Source organism: Portunus trituberculatus, chromosome 21 (assembly GCF_017591435.1).
Source record: "Portunus trituberculatus isolate SZX2019 chromosome 21, ASM1759143v1, whole genome shotgun sequence".
NCBI classification, from domain to species: Eukaryota; Metazoa; Arthropoda; class Malacostraca; order Decapoda; family Portunidae; genus Portunus; species Portunus trituberculatus.
The window spans coordinates 3,159,971-3,173,448 of record NC_059275.1 but is presented as its reverse complement, the minus strand read 5'-3'; the positions used below and the strand labels follow the sequence as shown (position 1 = coordinate 3,173,448).

The 13,478-nt window shown below is 38.4% G+C and overlaps 1 protein-coding gene across 12 annotated transcripts in view; it reads right to left on the bottom strand.

Moving 5' to 3' along the window:
• The window catches only part of LOC123506942 (serine/arginine repetitive matrix protein 2-like), an 84,256-nt gene that overhangs the window by 49,325 nt on the left and 21,453 nt on the right, over positions 1-13,478 (bottom strand). For 8 of the 12 annotated variants that reach the window (XR_006675554.1, XM_045259371.1, XM_045259373.1 and 5 more), the window contains exons 2-9: positions 9,942-11,958; positions 8,179-9,294; positions 7,102-7,330; positions 6,163-6,282; positions 4,755-4,824; positions 4,456-4,594; positions 4,116-4,276; positions 3,821-3,926 (exon numbers count right to left, since the gene is read on the bottom strand). Coding sequence is in view for 11 of the 12 variants with exons in the window: in XM_045259371.1 (XP_045115306.1) it covers positions 3,821-3,926; positions 4,116-4,276; positions 4,456-4,594; positions 4,755-4,824; positions 6,163-6,282; positions 7,102-7,330; positions 8,179-9,294; positions 9,942-11,958 (3,958 nt within the window). In the remaining variant the exon portion in view is untranslated. The remainder of the gene's footprint in view (positions 1-3,820; positions 3,927-4,115; positions 4,277-4,455; positions 4,595-4,754; positions 4,825-6,162; positions 6,283-7,101; positions 7,331-8,178; positions 9,295-9,941; positions 11,959-13,478) is intronic. The other 4 variants (XM_045259378.1, XM_045259376.1, XM_045259377.1 and 1 more) reach the window with 1 other exon arrangement.

The following is a 13,478-nucleotide window of genomic DNA, read 5'->3' as shown; positions in this document are numbered from 1 at the left end:
ATACCGTCCAGGAGAAATCATTATTCTTATGAATGAACTCTACCTTCCTGCAGCTCGTGAAGGCAATGATCAGGCAGGATTTACCTTCATCGTGAAGATGAACCAAGACCCATGTCACCATCATTACCTTCACATAAATTTTGCCTAAATACCTATTATTATTAGTTTTTTTGTGAACTAATTGATTTTAGAAGCATAAAAATATATAGGTTATCGTTCAAATAGCCTACTTTACAAAAATTGTGATTGGAACCAAACCCTGGAAGTAATAACTACTGTCAACAACTGCTGTTGCCAGCTTCATTCACCACATCTCCATCTCCCACGTTTTCTATCAGAATTCTACGTAACTTATGATCAGTTGTATGTCTTTATCACTTGATAAATACCCATTTATGTAGATAGCTGGTGGACTGTAGTCTTCCCATAGCCTGCACAGTTGGAGGTGGCGATTCTCTCCTGTGTTAAGACCACTATATGGCCATATGTGCTTTTATTTAGAGGCACTTTTCCTGGCTCACCAAGTCTATTAATAAATCACACTCTGCAGCAGTAATAGGATGGTTCTCTTCGTAAAATTTTCCGTGTTGCCTATGGTGGAACGGTGAGGCAGCGTGGTCTGGACTGGTCAAGGCAGGTCAGGTCAGGACAGCGTGGCTGGCAGCTGAGGTGACAGTAAGCAAACACTGCTGCCAACCACCACCAAATTATACTCATGGTTTATTTTGTTAAATGCATTAAAAATCAATGTATGAATATAGGATAATATTCCTGCCATATAACACCTCCGTTAATTTCAAGACGGAAGGGAGGGCAAAATTTAAGAATAGGACTAACGTAAAGGCTGCATCACTGTGTAGCCTTCATTGAAGATAGGAGGCATTGTTTAAGAATCCAGACATTAATGTCTACTTTTTCCAAAACCTGTATTCCATGTCTTAGCTCCATGTAATACAAGCAGTGCTAAACATCATCACACAGCCTATTTTACATAAACTCCACATGACACAAATAAATGTTCAACTCAATTCTCTCACACTTTTCCCATTTTCACTTCTAGATCTATTCCTCATCCACAGCAACATACTACTCTAGATACCTAAAACAGTTTACTTCCCCAAGCAGCTTCTGAATATTTACAACTGCATTCATTCTCCGATCTACCATACTAATATGCATAATTATTTTTCTATTGTCTACTGTTTTGATCTTTGATACACTTTTCCCTCAATTAGTTATATGTTCAGTGATCAGAGAGCAGCAACAATAAATTAAGATTCTTTCTAACATCACTATTTGCCAGGTTTATCAAGTTAATCCTTTCAAATTCACCTATACATCACCAGCATGAGCAACAGGCAACCAAGAGATGACATACATTCTTTGCTCATCCTTACTCATATTTACAATGCTATCCAATATATACTCTAAAATTTACATCAGAACTTTTCACTCGTATTATTAATCTACCACCATGGCCACATCAATTTGAGACAATTCACAACCATTCCATGACTAAGCTATTATACAGATCTAAATAAAAAAATAAAAAATGCAATAAATTCTGACTAGAAAAATAATTAGCAAAAAATTATACAAAGATATCAAGTTTCCAAGGTGACAATGTGGTCTCAAGTTCAGCACTCCTTGCTAAAAATTCACATATATTTTTTTGTGAATGCCTAAATCCATGTCAATTTTCTTCTGTTAATTTTACATGGCTTTTCTGAATATGGATTGCTAGTGGACACAAGCTAAAATACCAAGCTAAGTAATAAAATTCCTAACACTATAGTGTTGAGCGAGGCAATCACTGGGTGAGCCATTGAGTATTAAAGCCTCCCTCACCAATTTGTGAGGACCAGATGTTTTTCTCTTTCCTGCCATTAAAAATCTTCAAAAAGTACATTACAGCTGTTAGGATATAAAAACCCATTATGCTTTGCCTAGTTATCATTCTGTTTGAACCCCATGCAAAATTAACTTATTTCCTGTGACAACTCAAGACATCTCCAGTGGTTACTTCTGTGTGACCAAACTCTGATGAACATTATCTTTAGAATGATACAATGGTATATGACAGCAGAACTGGTTTACTCTTGCCACATCATAACACACCCAGCCCATTTCCCACACCTGAACTGTTCTAGTAATGAGACCAAACTTCCCACATAGCCTCTTGGGGCATGTTACATTTAGATTTCCACAGCAGCTCTGCATTCACCACTGCCAAGTGCAAACATTCTTGTATGAGAATAACATTACATTGTTGCTAATATCACATTTTACAGAGTTTGAACTCTCAAGCTTGTGTGCTTCTATTTATAAAACTAATGTAACATTTCTAAGATATTTCCATTAAAGACATACTTGTAATATAAAATACTTCATTAGTTTATATTATCCATGATCTCCAATCTACTCTGTTCTTGACAATTCTTGATTCTACTCTCCTTAGAAATCATGACTGAAAAAAAATCACAAATTCTTTGAGGGCACCACTCTTAAATAATTACATACAAAAATTCATAACCATTCCAATTTAATTTCTTATTTCCTTCTTTTTTCAATTATATAATTTCAACTGAAAATATCTACCAATCCACCTACTGATAACATTCATGAACCAGTGTATATCTCTCAATATTTCTGGGAGTGTGTACATTCCAGACTGAATTACAACTTCTTTTTTTTTTATTTATTTATTTTTTTTTTTAATAATGAAGTGGTGGAGGAAAAACAAAAGTGGCCCTGATGTACAGGTGTAGTTGTGTGATCCTGACATACCATCCTAGGCTGACTCACAGCGGCATGAAGTCACGATGATTGCACTTATGATTGTAAGTCACAAATAAAAACATCAATATGATTATACTCTTAAATAATAGTAAAAATGTATGCCTATTATAATACTATGAACCTATAACAAAAACTGATTCTCAATGCTAGGTGTATATTTCATAGCAATTATGGAGATAGTTAATCACTGTTTAAATGATTATCAAGTGGGAATACATTACTGTACTGTGTGATCAATCATACATGATTACATAAAATAATTTGTTTGCATTGATTCTATACAATATAAATGAATATTAAGAGAAGTAAAAATTAACATTCAAGCTCTTCAAAGCACTTACATTTCTCCTTCAATTGCTTACTGACACATGCAGAAGCTATGTGACCCGTGAAGGAAGCTCAGGCCAGCATAGCTCTGAACTGACGGAACAAGAAATAAAGAAGTCTGGCCTTCACACTACAGTCACCTCTCATGTGAAACTGACATGACATGTACAGTACAATGTGGTATACAGATACTGATGTGACATACAGAATTAGTGAGGTACATATTACTTTCCCAAGTTATTACACTGGCCTTTGTGATTGGGAAACAAAAATGTTCTAAGTAACTGTCATTCAAAAGTAAATTATATCCCTATTAAAAAAATTGTGACAAATTAATATTTTTTTTCAGTTTAATATCAATTTGAATTCAATATATAATAAAAAGGTGATTACACAATCATCACCACTAAAGAGTATGATTATGTAACCATGGAACATCCATGCTAGATACCACTGGCACTGAGAAACATCATGCAGCATCTTCAGGATAAACAAAACAAAATTAACAAAGAGTAGGCAGTCTGCTCAATCCTTCTCTCAAAAATAGGCATTCTTTTCTTATTACTCCATGATGAATCCCATAAAGTATACATCACTTCGAGGTTTATGACAGAAAAGTTGATACAGTGTTCCCATGAGCTGCTTCAAAATACAGAGATAAATATTTGTCATTACTCAGAGAGACAGTCAGTACCTTTGGTGCGGTGTTGTGACCCACTGGACACTGGAAACTGCTCCCGAAGCTTGGCCTGACCTGCCAGTCTCTCTGCATTGGTCTTGGTTGGCAGCATTGGAGCATTCTGGAAGTTACATTTTGTTAATGGCTACACCACAGCAAACAGTGGAACTGCTGCAAAATATAAACAGAGGCCAAGAGCTACCAAAGATATGGTTGTAAATAATATGAGAATTCAATTAACAGACTATGGAGGCAAACCAGTCATGCTACATCTCTCTAGTGCACTACAATGATGGAAGGATCAACTTACCCTAATATTCATCAAGATGGGCTTGCTGTCCCGCACACTGAAGGGGTGACGAGTACTGCTGAAGGGCTTCTCTGAACTGTTCTCTTCCTCTGAACTCATGGATGGCTCACTCACATCAACATCACTATAGTTACCACTGGCTACTAGCTGCTTGCAAAAATCTGAAAGTAAACAGAATTTGACAATCTGCAGATACCAACATATTTACATTGGCACCTTTTTCTGTTATCAATGATTCTCTTCAGCTTTATCTGGGTAGAATCTGATGGAAATATGATATGTTTAAAATGGCAGTAGATAATTATGAATATAGATGAGTGTATTATATGGAAGTGTTTACCTGTGAGCTCGTCAACACTCTTGCCTCCCGCCTTGATCTTGACCAGCTGTTCCTTCTCCACACTTGGGGGAAGACATCCATTCTGCATCAGGTACACCGCATTCCGACGAGCAATTTCCAGCAACCTCTTCCTGGTTACCTGGTGTGAAACATGTGGATAAATTAATGGATGCTCCCTGCGGCACCTTCACTAAGAGATACAATATCCAACAACTAAATAAACACAAAAAAAGGTTTCTGGAAATAAGGAGTAACCTAGCCTTTGGTCACTTCCCTTGCTCCTGCCCCACCTCCCTCACCTTGTCCCTGAGGTCAGAAGTGGACTCACGGCGTCTTTTGGAGCGAGACTTGGACCTGGACCTTGAGTGGCTGGGGGCATACAAAGACTCATTCATGGTAAGTTTTACAGTAGTGCCTACAAAAAATGAACTCAACAAGATTTCTTAAGACTTTTTGTTGCAAATATGTTACTTGTTCATATCTACATTTCACCAACACTCAGGACCAGCCAGTCATATCAAATTGTGAAACAGATTATGCATGTAGAGTAATCAATGACTGTCAGTATCACAATGACCTTCATGAAATAAAACTTGAAGAAATAAAAACTGCATAATATTTGTGAATTTGGAACATTCAGTATAGTCATGGTCACAAGTAGAGCAATCTTGTTCTTTCACTTCCACCATGATCTGCCTTTTCCTACAGTCTCGCGTCATTTGATCTACTGGTAGTCTCCTTATAACCACTTCAGTCTTAATAAATCATAAGACTTAAGACTGAAGGAAAACAACAGTGAGGAAGTGAGGCAAGATTACCTAACTTCTCACCACAACTCCACTGTCAACTTATTTCTAATGATAATTGTATATAATTGTCTCATTATACCTATATATCAATTTTTTGCTAATAGGTTCGTTTCTTATTTCGCTTGTCTGACACTACACATGGCTTCACAGCCATGCCTCCTGTACTTCACTTCCTGCCATTAACTTTCATTCATAATTGAACTTTGATATACTTGCAGTGAGTGCTTATTTTCAGATACAACACACTAAAATATCGAGACCCACGCTACAGCTCATACACACCACCTACACCCCTCCTCTCTTGGCATTCAGAGAGAGAGAGAGAGAGAGAGAGAGAGAGAGAGAGAGAGAGAGAGAGAGAGAAAGAGAGAGAGAGAGACTCATATACTTTAATGTCTGATACAAGGTAACACTAAGAATCATATGGTGACTATATATCATTGCTTATAAACAATATTCCTTCATACAGTCAAACTGATTCCCTCATCCTCGGTATTGAAACATCACTTTTGACTACAACTATTTTTCAAAATCTGTCCAATATATATATTTTTTATTTGATGTCTTTAAATTTTCATGCAGGTTGTGGCCAACATAAGACACCATGCACATTCATGCTTGGTGATGGGTACACTTCCCTATATATGGAAATAGGTAAACAATAAGAGAATATACATTAACACAATGGATTTAATTAATGAAATCTGTGCATAATATACAACACAGCTGAATCACATAGATCAAATACAATATGGTTACTGGGCAAGTATCATTAATATTAACCAGGAAATGACTTTGGCTATTACGTGCTAGTCTGTCTAGTGAAAAACAATACTGCACTATAACACTTTCATCCTCCACGGTTGGGCACCTTGCCAACCAAGGCTGCCACACTCACCTCCGGCGGTGCTGCCTGCTGGAGTGGTCTCTGGAGCGTGAGCGGGAGCGTGAGCGAGATCTAGAGTGAGAATGCTTCCTATGGCGCCGGCCGTGGGAGTGCTCCTTGGTGCCTGAACTGCTGGGCCGCCATCACAAAGCAAGGATGACAGATTTATAACCACTTAAGCTGCTTGGTTACTGTATGTCTATGTAACTTAAGACAACAGTTGTCTATTTTTGCCAAGCTGATGTCCCCACATTAGGGGCATGAAGCCAACACAAAAATCCTTCCCCAACTCCACACACATACATGCAAACACACAAACACACATACATAAGATTTATAGAAGTTTACTTACATAAAGATTTCTTATTTCTAATAATTTCTACATGAAAAGTTATGAGTAAGAAAAACTGTGTCCACATTGCATCCACACATCTTCAAATTAAATTAAATATAAATAACAATAAATATATAAAAGTATAATATGTCATATGTTGCACAATAAAAAGAAGGTACCAAGTGTCTCACAGGGCAAATCACAAAGGTATTCAATTTTCTATCATATTCAATATAACCCTGCAACATAAAAAAATAACATCATTGTTAATCAGCTTATGTGTGCAAGTAAGTCGCATCTTTAATTTCTTGAAGTCTGATTCCAAGTGAGATGGCTCATGAGAAGAATGTCTTTCACAACATCAATACCGGCTGATGCTTCCCAAAATGCTTAACACTAAGACACAGTGAGAAACAACAAAAAAAAGAGCAATATCTGTAAATATAGTTCTTTTAAGAAAGCAATCAGATAGTAGAATTTATTGCCTTATAAACTTGTGTGTGCACAGAGGATCTACATATAGCTCTGAAAGTAAATGAAACAAATTAACAACAAAAGGTAAAACATTATAAGGTTGACTCAGTCTTGTAAAAATACATTAAGGCTAGAATAATTACCTGGAGTGCTGCCTGGACTTGTGTGTCTCTTTGGATCTTGCCTTCTCCTGTTCTTTCTTCTTGTCATGTGCCTTCTTTTTCTCTTCCTTGTTCTTGCTCTTGTCTTTATGTGATCGCTTCTTTTCTTTGCCACTATATTTATCTTTCTTTGACTTCTTGCTGTGAGGTTTGCTTGGTAGTTTAGCCTCCTCTTCTTCCTTGTCACTAGTTATTTCACCTTCTTCTATTTCTGGAATACAATGTTACTCCTGTACACATTGTTACCAGGCAAATACTAGTCAACTAGTCTGACTCCAACATTTCAGAAGTGAAGGATTAAATTACAAACTTAACTGCAACACTTCCATTATTATGTATTATTATTACAAATTCATCACAAGAAAATTATTCATTATAGTATTTACAAGTGATGTAACCAGGAAACATCAATGAGTTAAGAATGAAGATTAATAAGATTATATGTAAAGAATGGGAAACACAAGCTTAGTTCAACCAGATAAATAGCCTGTAACAAACACTATTCATCAGATTACAATAAATAAGCAGAATTCACACTTGTCTCTGTATTTACCTAGTTCACACCTCCCAGAGAAGCATTTCTATAATGCTTTGCCTCACTATGAGAACACAATACAGAAAACAAGAGGTGCCCAATCACCTTGGTCTGTTCTTTTTAGCTGCCCTTACAAACATGCAAGGCAGTATACTGTGCAAACAACCTGGTCAATGTATGATCAGGCCATGTCCTTCTACCTCATTTATCTATCCATCTATCTACATATCAGGCTGGCAATCACACACAGGTTTCCCAAAGAAGGCATCACATACTCGAACAAACACCATTGATACTCTTAACCCTGTCAGTCCCTGGTGGAAAGGAACAATCTCATGGACTACCCACTACACCCCAAAGCTTAGACATAGCACAGCAAGACCCAACAGCATATCCCTACCTCTCCATAATGTGACTGTTCTCTACCCTGTACAAATTCCACTCCTGAGACCACAGTAGATGCACTTCCTTGGTAAATCTGTTCACTCTTCCCTTGCATCAAAGAAGCAATGTCTGGTACTTACTGTCTGCTGGGTCCTCCTCTGGCTGGGGGTGACCATTCTTGCCACTCAAGTCCTTAATCAATTTACTGTCCTCCCTGTCTTCTGTTTTACTTAAATGTCTACTCTTCATTCCTTCCTCTCTCTCTTGTGCCTTACTGGATGACTTGCTTCCTTTACTTTTATCCTCTTCCATCCTGCTTAATAGTTTGCTCAATATTCCTTCTTCCTTTTCTTCTGTTTTACTTAACTGCTTGTTTACTCTTTCCTCCTCCTTTCCTTTACTAAATGAATAGTTTGCAGTGACTTTCTCCTCTTTCCTTTCTGTTCTATTGGAGTGTTTATTTACTTTGTCCTCCTCCTCTTCCTCCTTCTCCTCCATTACTTTATTCACAAGTTTGTTTCCCTTGCTCCCCTCTACCTTATCTGTTTTGCTTGAGGGTTTAATTTTCTTACCATCTTCTTCCTCTGTTTTACTGGATTGCTTGCTTCCTTTGTCTTCACCTTCCAGTTCAATATGCTCATTTCCATCATGCTCCTCACCCTCTTTGACTTTATCTGACTGCTTACTTGCTTTCCTTTCCTCTTTCTCTGTCTTACTGGAGTGCTTGCCTTCCTTTTCCTCCTCTCTCTCTCTGGTCTTAGTCATGGTAATTTTCTTTGAGGTAATTTTTGCTTCTATGTCTGTTTCCTCTGTATTTGCTTTAGTCTTTTCAGTGTGCATATTTTTCTCAGTCTCTCTGCCTTCTATTTCAACTTGTTGTTTGAAAACCTCTGTCTCAATGTGTGTTTCTTTCAAGCAATACTCTCCCTCTTCACCTTGCTCCCCTTCCTTCTTATCATTCCCTTTCTCCTTTTCCTCTTTCTTGTTTTTCTTAATATTTTCTTCACTTTCTGTTCTGTCTCTTCTGCCATGGTATTCCTCTTCATCTGTTGTTGCCTCATCTTTGTGGTGTCTATCTGTGCTTCTCTGCTTTTCCCACCACTTGCTGTCTGCTGCATTGCTGGCCTCATTGCCTGCTGGCTGATCAACCTTTTCCTTTGCTTTCCTCTCAGCCTCCTCTTGTGCCTGCTGGAAAACTAGGCTGTCCTTCAAGCTCTTGATTGTGATTACGGTTTTCATCTTGCCTTTTTCATTCCCTGTAAGTGATGCAAATATGGCTTAAATATCTTGCAAACTTTTAACATATTTTCCAAGCAAAATGTAATATGACTGAAAATTCTGACCAAGTAATTGTTACATAGCTTTAATACTGAAAATTAAAAATGGTGCATGTCTTACTAAAGGTGACACTCTGGCACTATACTGTTGTCTTCAAGTACATAAAAACACTGTGATAGTCAGTGGGAATGGTCACTTGTTAATTTGGTCTATATATTCTCCATTTTTTACTTTTACACTGCAAATTAACTCTATAATTCTGCCAAAAGCCTTACTTGTTTATAAGATAATGGATAATATGTATCTTTATATTGCAGTAATTTCTAAAAAAAGTTTTGCTGGGAACACAAAGTTAACGTGTTGAAATACGACAAACACATTTCAATCATTGGCATGGTAACAGTGTTGCTATGTCAGCAGGCCCACAGGTGGCAGAATTACTGATCCACCTTCAACAACAATGAACAGAGTAAAAATTCAAGAAATATCAATCAGTGTTAAAAACAAAGAACAAATTACTACTAAAATTATCTATTAAAAATTGTACCTAAAATTTTTTTTTGTTATTTATAATTCTACAACAAATAAAATAGGGGTAATCTAATAGGCCTAATCCATCACTTACCTTCCTCTTGCTTGCTCTTGTTCCCATCTTTCATTTTACTGGCGTCCTGCTCCGGGGACAGCAGGGTGACAGCCTCCTCAGTGACACCTGCAGGCTTCTCTTCCTCCATGGTGGTAATGCTTTCTGCCATAGGTTCATCTTTAGGTGAAGAGTCATCATGGAGCAAACCTTTTTGGGGGAGAGGTATGGAGCTGGGGTCTGAGGCGGGCACAGACTGAGGGATGCCACTGCCACTGGACTGCACACTGGCAGCTGCAGACAATAGAAGGCTGCCCAGGGAGCCATCAGGGATGCCTTGGTTCTTCAGCTCAGCAAGTCTGTTGGCTCTCTCCCTCATCACAGCAAACATGTCGAACCTCTCTTTGGCCGGGGAGCTCTTGTGACTTGACCTGGATCTTGACCTTCTGTAAGACTGTGAGCCTCTCGACCTTGACCTGCGAGACTTGGACCTGGACCGGGACCTTCTTCTCAACCTCGACTGGGATCGCTTGCCACACTTAGAGCTTGACCTCTGCCTTGACTGTGACCTTGATCCTGACCTTGATCTTACGCCTCTTAATCCTGACGTTCTCCTTGACCTGGACCTTGACCTTTCCCTAGATTTTGACCTGTTGGACTTGGATGCAGACTTCCTCCCAGACTTTGACTCTGACCTTTTACTGGACTTTGACCTTGACCTTCTCCTAGATTTTGATTTAGATCTTGACCTCATCTTTGACTTTGACCTTGATCTCTGCCTAGAGTTTGATCCTCTCCTGGATTTTGACCTAGATCTTGCTTTTCTCCTAGATCTTGACCTTGACCTCCTAGATCGTGACCTAGATCTTCTTGATCGTGACCTTGACTTTCTTGATCTTGACCTCTTTCTGGATCTAGATCTAGATCTTTTCTTTAACTTTGATTCCATTTTCTTCCTTGATTTTGACGGGGACCTTTTCCTTGAGCCTGACCTTTTCTTGGACTCTGATCTCTTGCTGGACTGTGACCTGGACCTCCTAGACTTTGACCCAGCCCTGTCTTCTGCTGACTGCTTCACTAATGGTGACCTTGATTTTGTTCTGCTTGACTTGGTGTCTTTGAGTGATCTTGATCTTGACCTTTCTGTAGAGCTTGGTGACCTGAGTCTGCACACAGCTTTGGGGGACGAGGACTCTGGTGGTGACACTGAGCTGTAGGATTTCTGTTTCTTCACAGGTGATGGGGAGCAGGAATGTGGGGAGTGTTTTCTTTTGTGCTCACCTGTGGCTGCAGGACTGACTTGTGATGACCTACTCACACATTCTGCCCCTGGACTTCTCTCATGTGTGAGACATGGCTGTATATCTGACTTGGAAGCACCTGCAGGAAAATAACCTCTATCTTCACATGACACCACAGGCAAGCTGGTGGCTCCTTCCCTGTCTGACACCAGGACTTCATCACAAGGGTTCTGTGATTCTTGTTCTGACTTCTTTTTGTTGTCTACTCCATCAACTTCTATCTGTGTATCTAACAAATGAGGACTTTTAGATCTTGACTTTTTCTCTTCATGTTCTCCATCATTCACAGTGCCGGATGTCACTTCCTCAAGAATCATTATTTTCTGAATCACTGCCTGATTTTTCAATTTGACATCTTGCAATATGTCTCCAGCCAGCTTAGCTTCTTCTGCTGTTTCAAAATTTTCTTTTTTCTTTTTCTTCTTGTGCTTATGTCTTCCCCCATCTTCTTTTTTTCTGTGTTTCTTTTTCTTTTTCCTTTTGTCTTTCTTTTTCTTCTGGGATTTCAGTTTTTCAACTCTGTTACCTTGCATGTCTCCTCCCATAACCTTGGTCTCTCCTTCACTTTCACTGGACTTTGAATCACTCTCGTCATCCCCACTGTTTTCGGAGTCTCCGGTGTGTGCACTCAGCTGTTCAGTCTTGCTTGTTAATCTTTCCTCCACTTCTACTACCTTGGGTGACAGTGGGACATTTAATGAACAAAAGAGCTCATTTATAATTTCATCTGATGTCTTATTTACTTCTGAATTATCCATCTGAAATAAAAGACAAAAGAATAAAAACTTCAAGGAATTTCTAAAGGTTGAATTTGACATCCTAATATTTCTGCATATTATGAAATTAAGTCAACTTTTTATCCTGACTCAATCTAATTTGGTAAATTAGTAATCTTAATTTGTTTTTGTTTTTATCTGATTTGTAGAATCTTCCACTATATTGTACACGGACAAAACACTACTCACTAACACTTCCACACTAAATATCTGTACTACTTGGGATCACCTGTTTGTTTCCCTTCATTCTTCTCTTACACCTCCATTTCCAATAACATATTGACATCCCCTTAAATTTACTTATTTTTTCCAAAATTAGTCCTTGGAAAAAAAAATCAAAATATGGTAATTCCAAAGACAGAGCAATATTTTAATATAGGAAAGAATACAGGACTCTGGATCAGCCAAAAAAATAGAAAAAAAAAAAAATAAATAAATAAATAAATATAAAAAGGATGAAAGAGTACTGTGTTTGTGGAGTCTAGAAAAGAGATCCTCTGATCCAAAAGAAATAGCAAAGGGAAGGAATTCTTAAGAACTAGGCTTTCTAAGCGATGTTTATGTTCCTTAACCAACAGGACCTATCGAACTTATCAGACTATTAATGTCCATAAATTTTTCAAAGATACCTGAAACCTTGTTAGAGAAGAAAACAGTCCAGTCAGTCAACACACAAGACCATTGCCACAGCCTACTGTATCCTCAATACAATATCCATGGTACTCCACGTAATATACTCATAGTTTGGGAAATACCATGCTGCCCTTGGATTCTACTACATATGCAGAAACTACTGCATTTGAATAAAGTATTCAGTTATACAACTTGCATACCCACTATGTTACTATATGCCTACATGCAGTCTTGTGGTGACAGTTATTACTCCTAGGTCACCTTTGTTTTGACTGAGAACCAGACAGACAGTTCTAGGCCACCAGTGAATGTATGAGAAGTGGAGGAGGTGGACCAGAGTGACATGATGGTGGTGGGATCCACCAGATACTGGAAGACATGGAAAGATGAAAAAGAATGCTTGTAGAAGAGACCACAAAAAGTATATGTAGTTTCCCATAAAGGAGTATTGATGAGCAATTTAGATAGCGAGATGCCACATACAGGAAGACTACGTGGATCTAAAAGCAAAGCTGGATAATGAAAGGTAAAGATATGGTGCAGCAAGAGCATAGCTTTTTCCCAATAAAGCACAACTAGATAATTAAAATCAAACACACACACACTTTGTAGTGTAGTGGTTAGCATACTTGGCTCACAACCGAGAGGGCCCGGGTTCGAGTCCCAGATGCAGCGAGACAAATGGGCAAGCCCCTTAGTGCATAACCCCTGTTCTCCTAGCAGCAGGCAGGTATGGGATGTAATTCAAGAGACTATGACCTCATTTTCCCATTGTGTGATGTGAGTTGTGGTCTCAGTCCTACTTGAAGTTTGGTCTATGAGCTCTGAGCTCGCTCCGTGATGGGGAAGGCTGGCTGGGTGACCAGCAA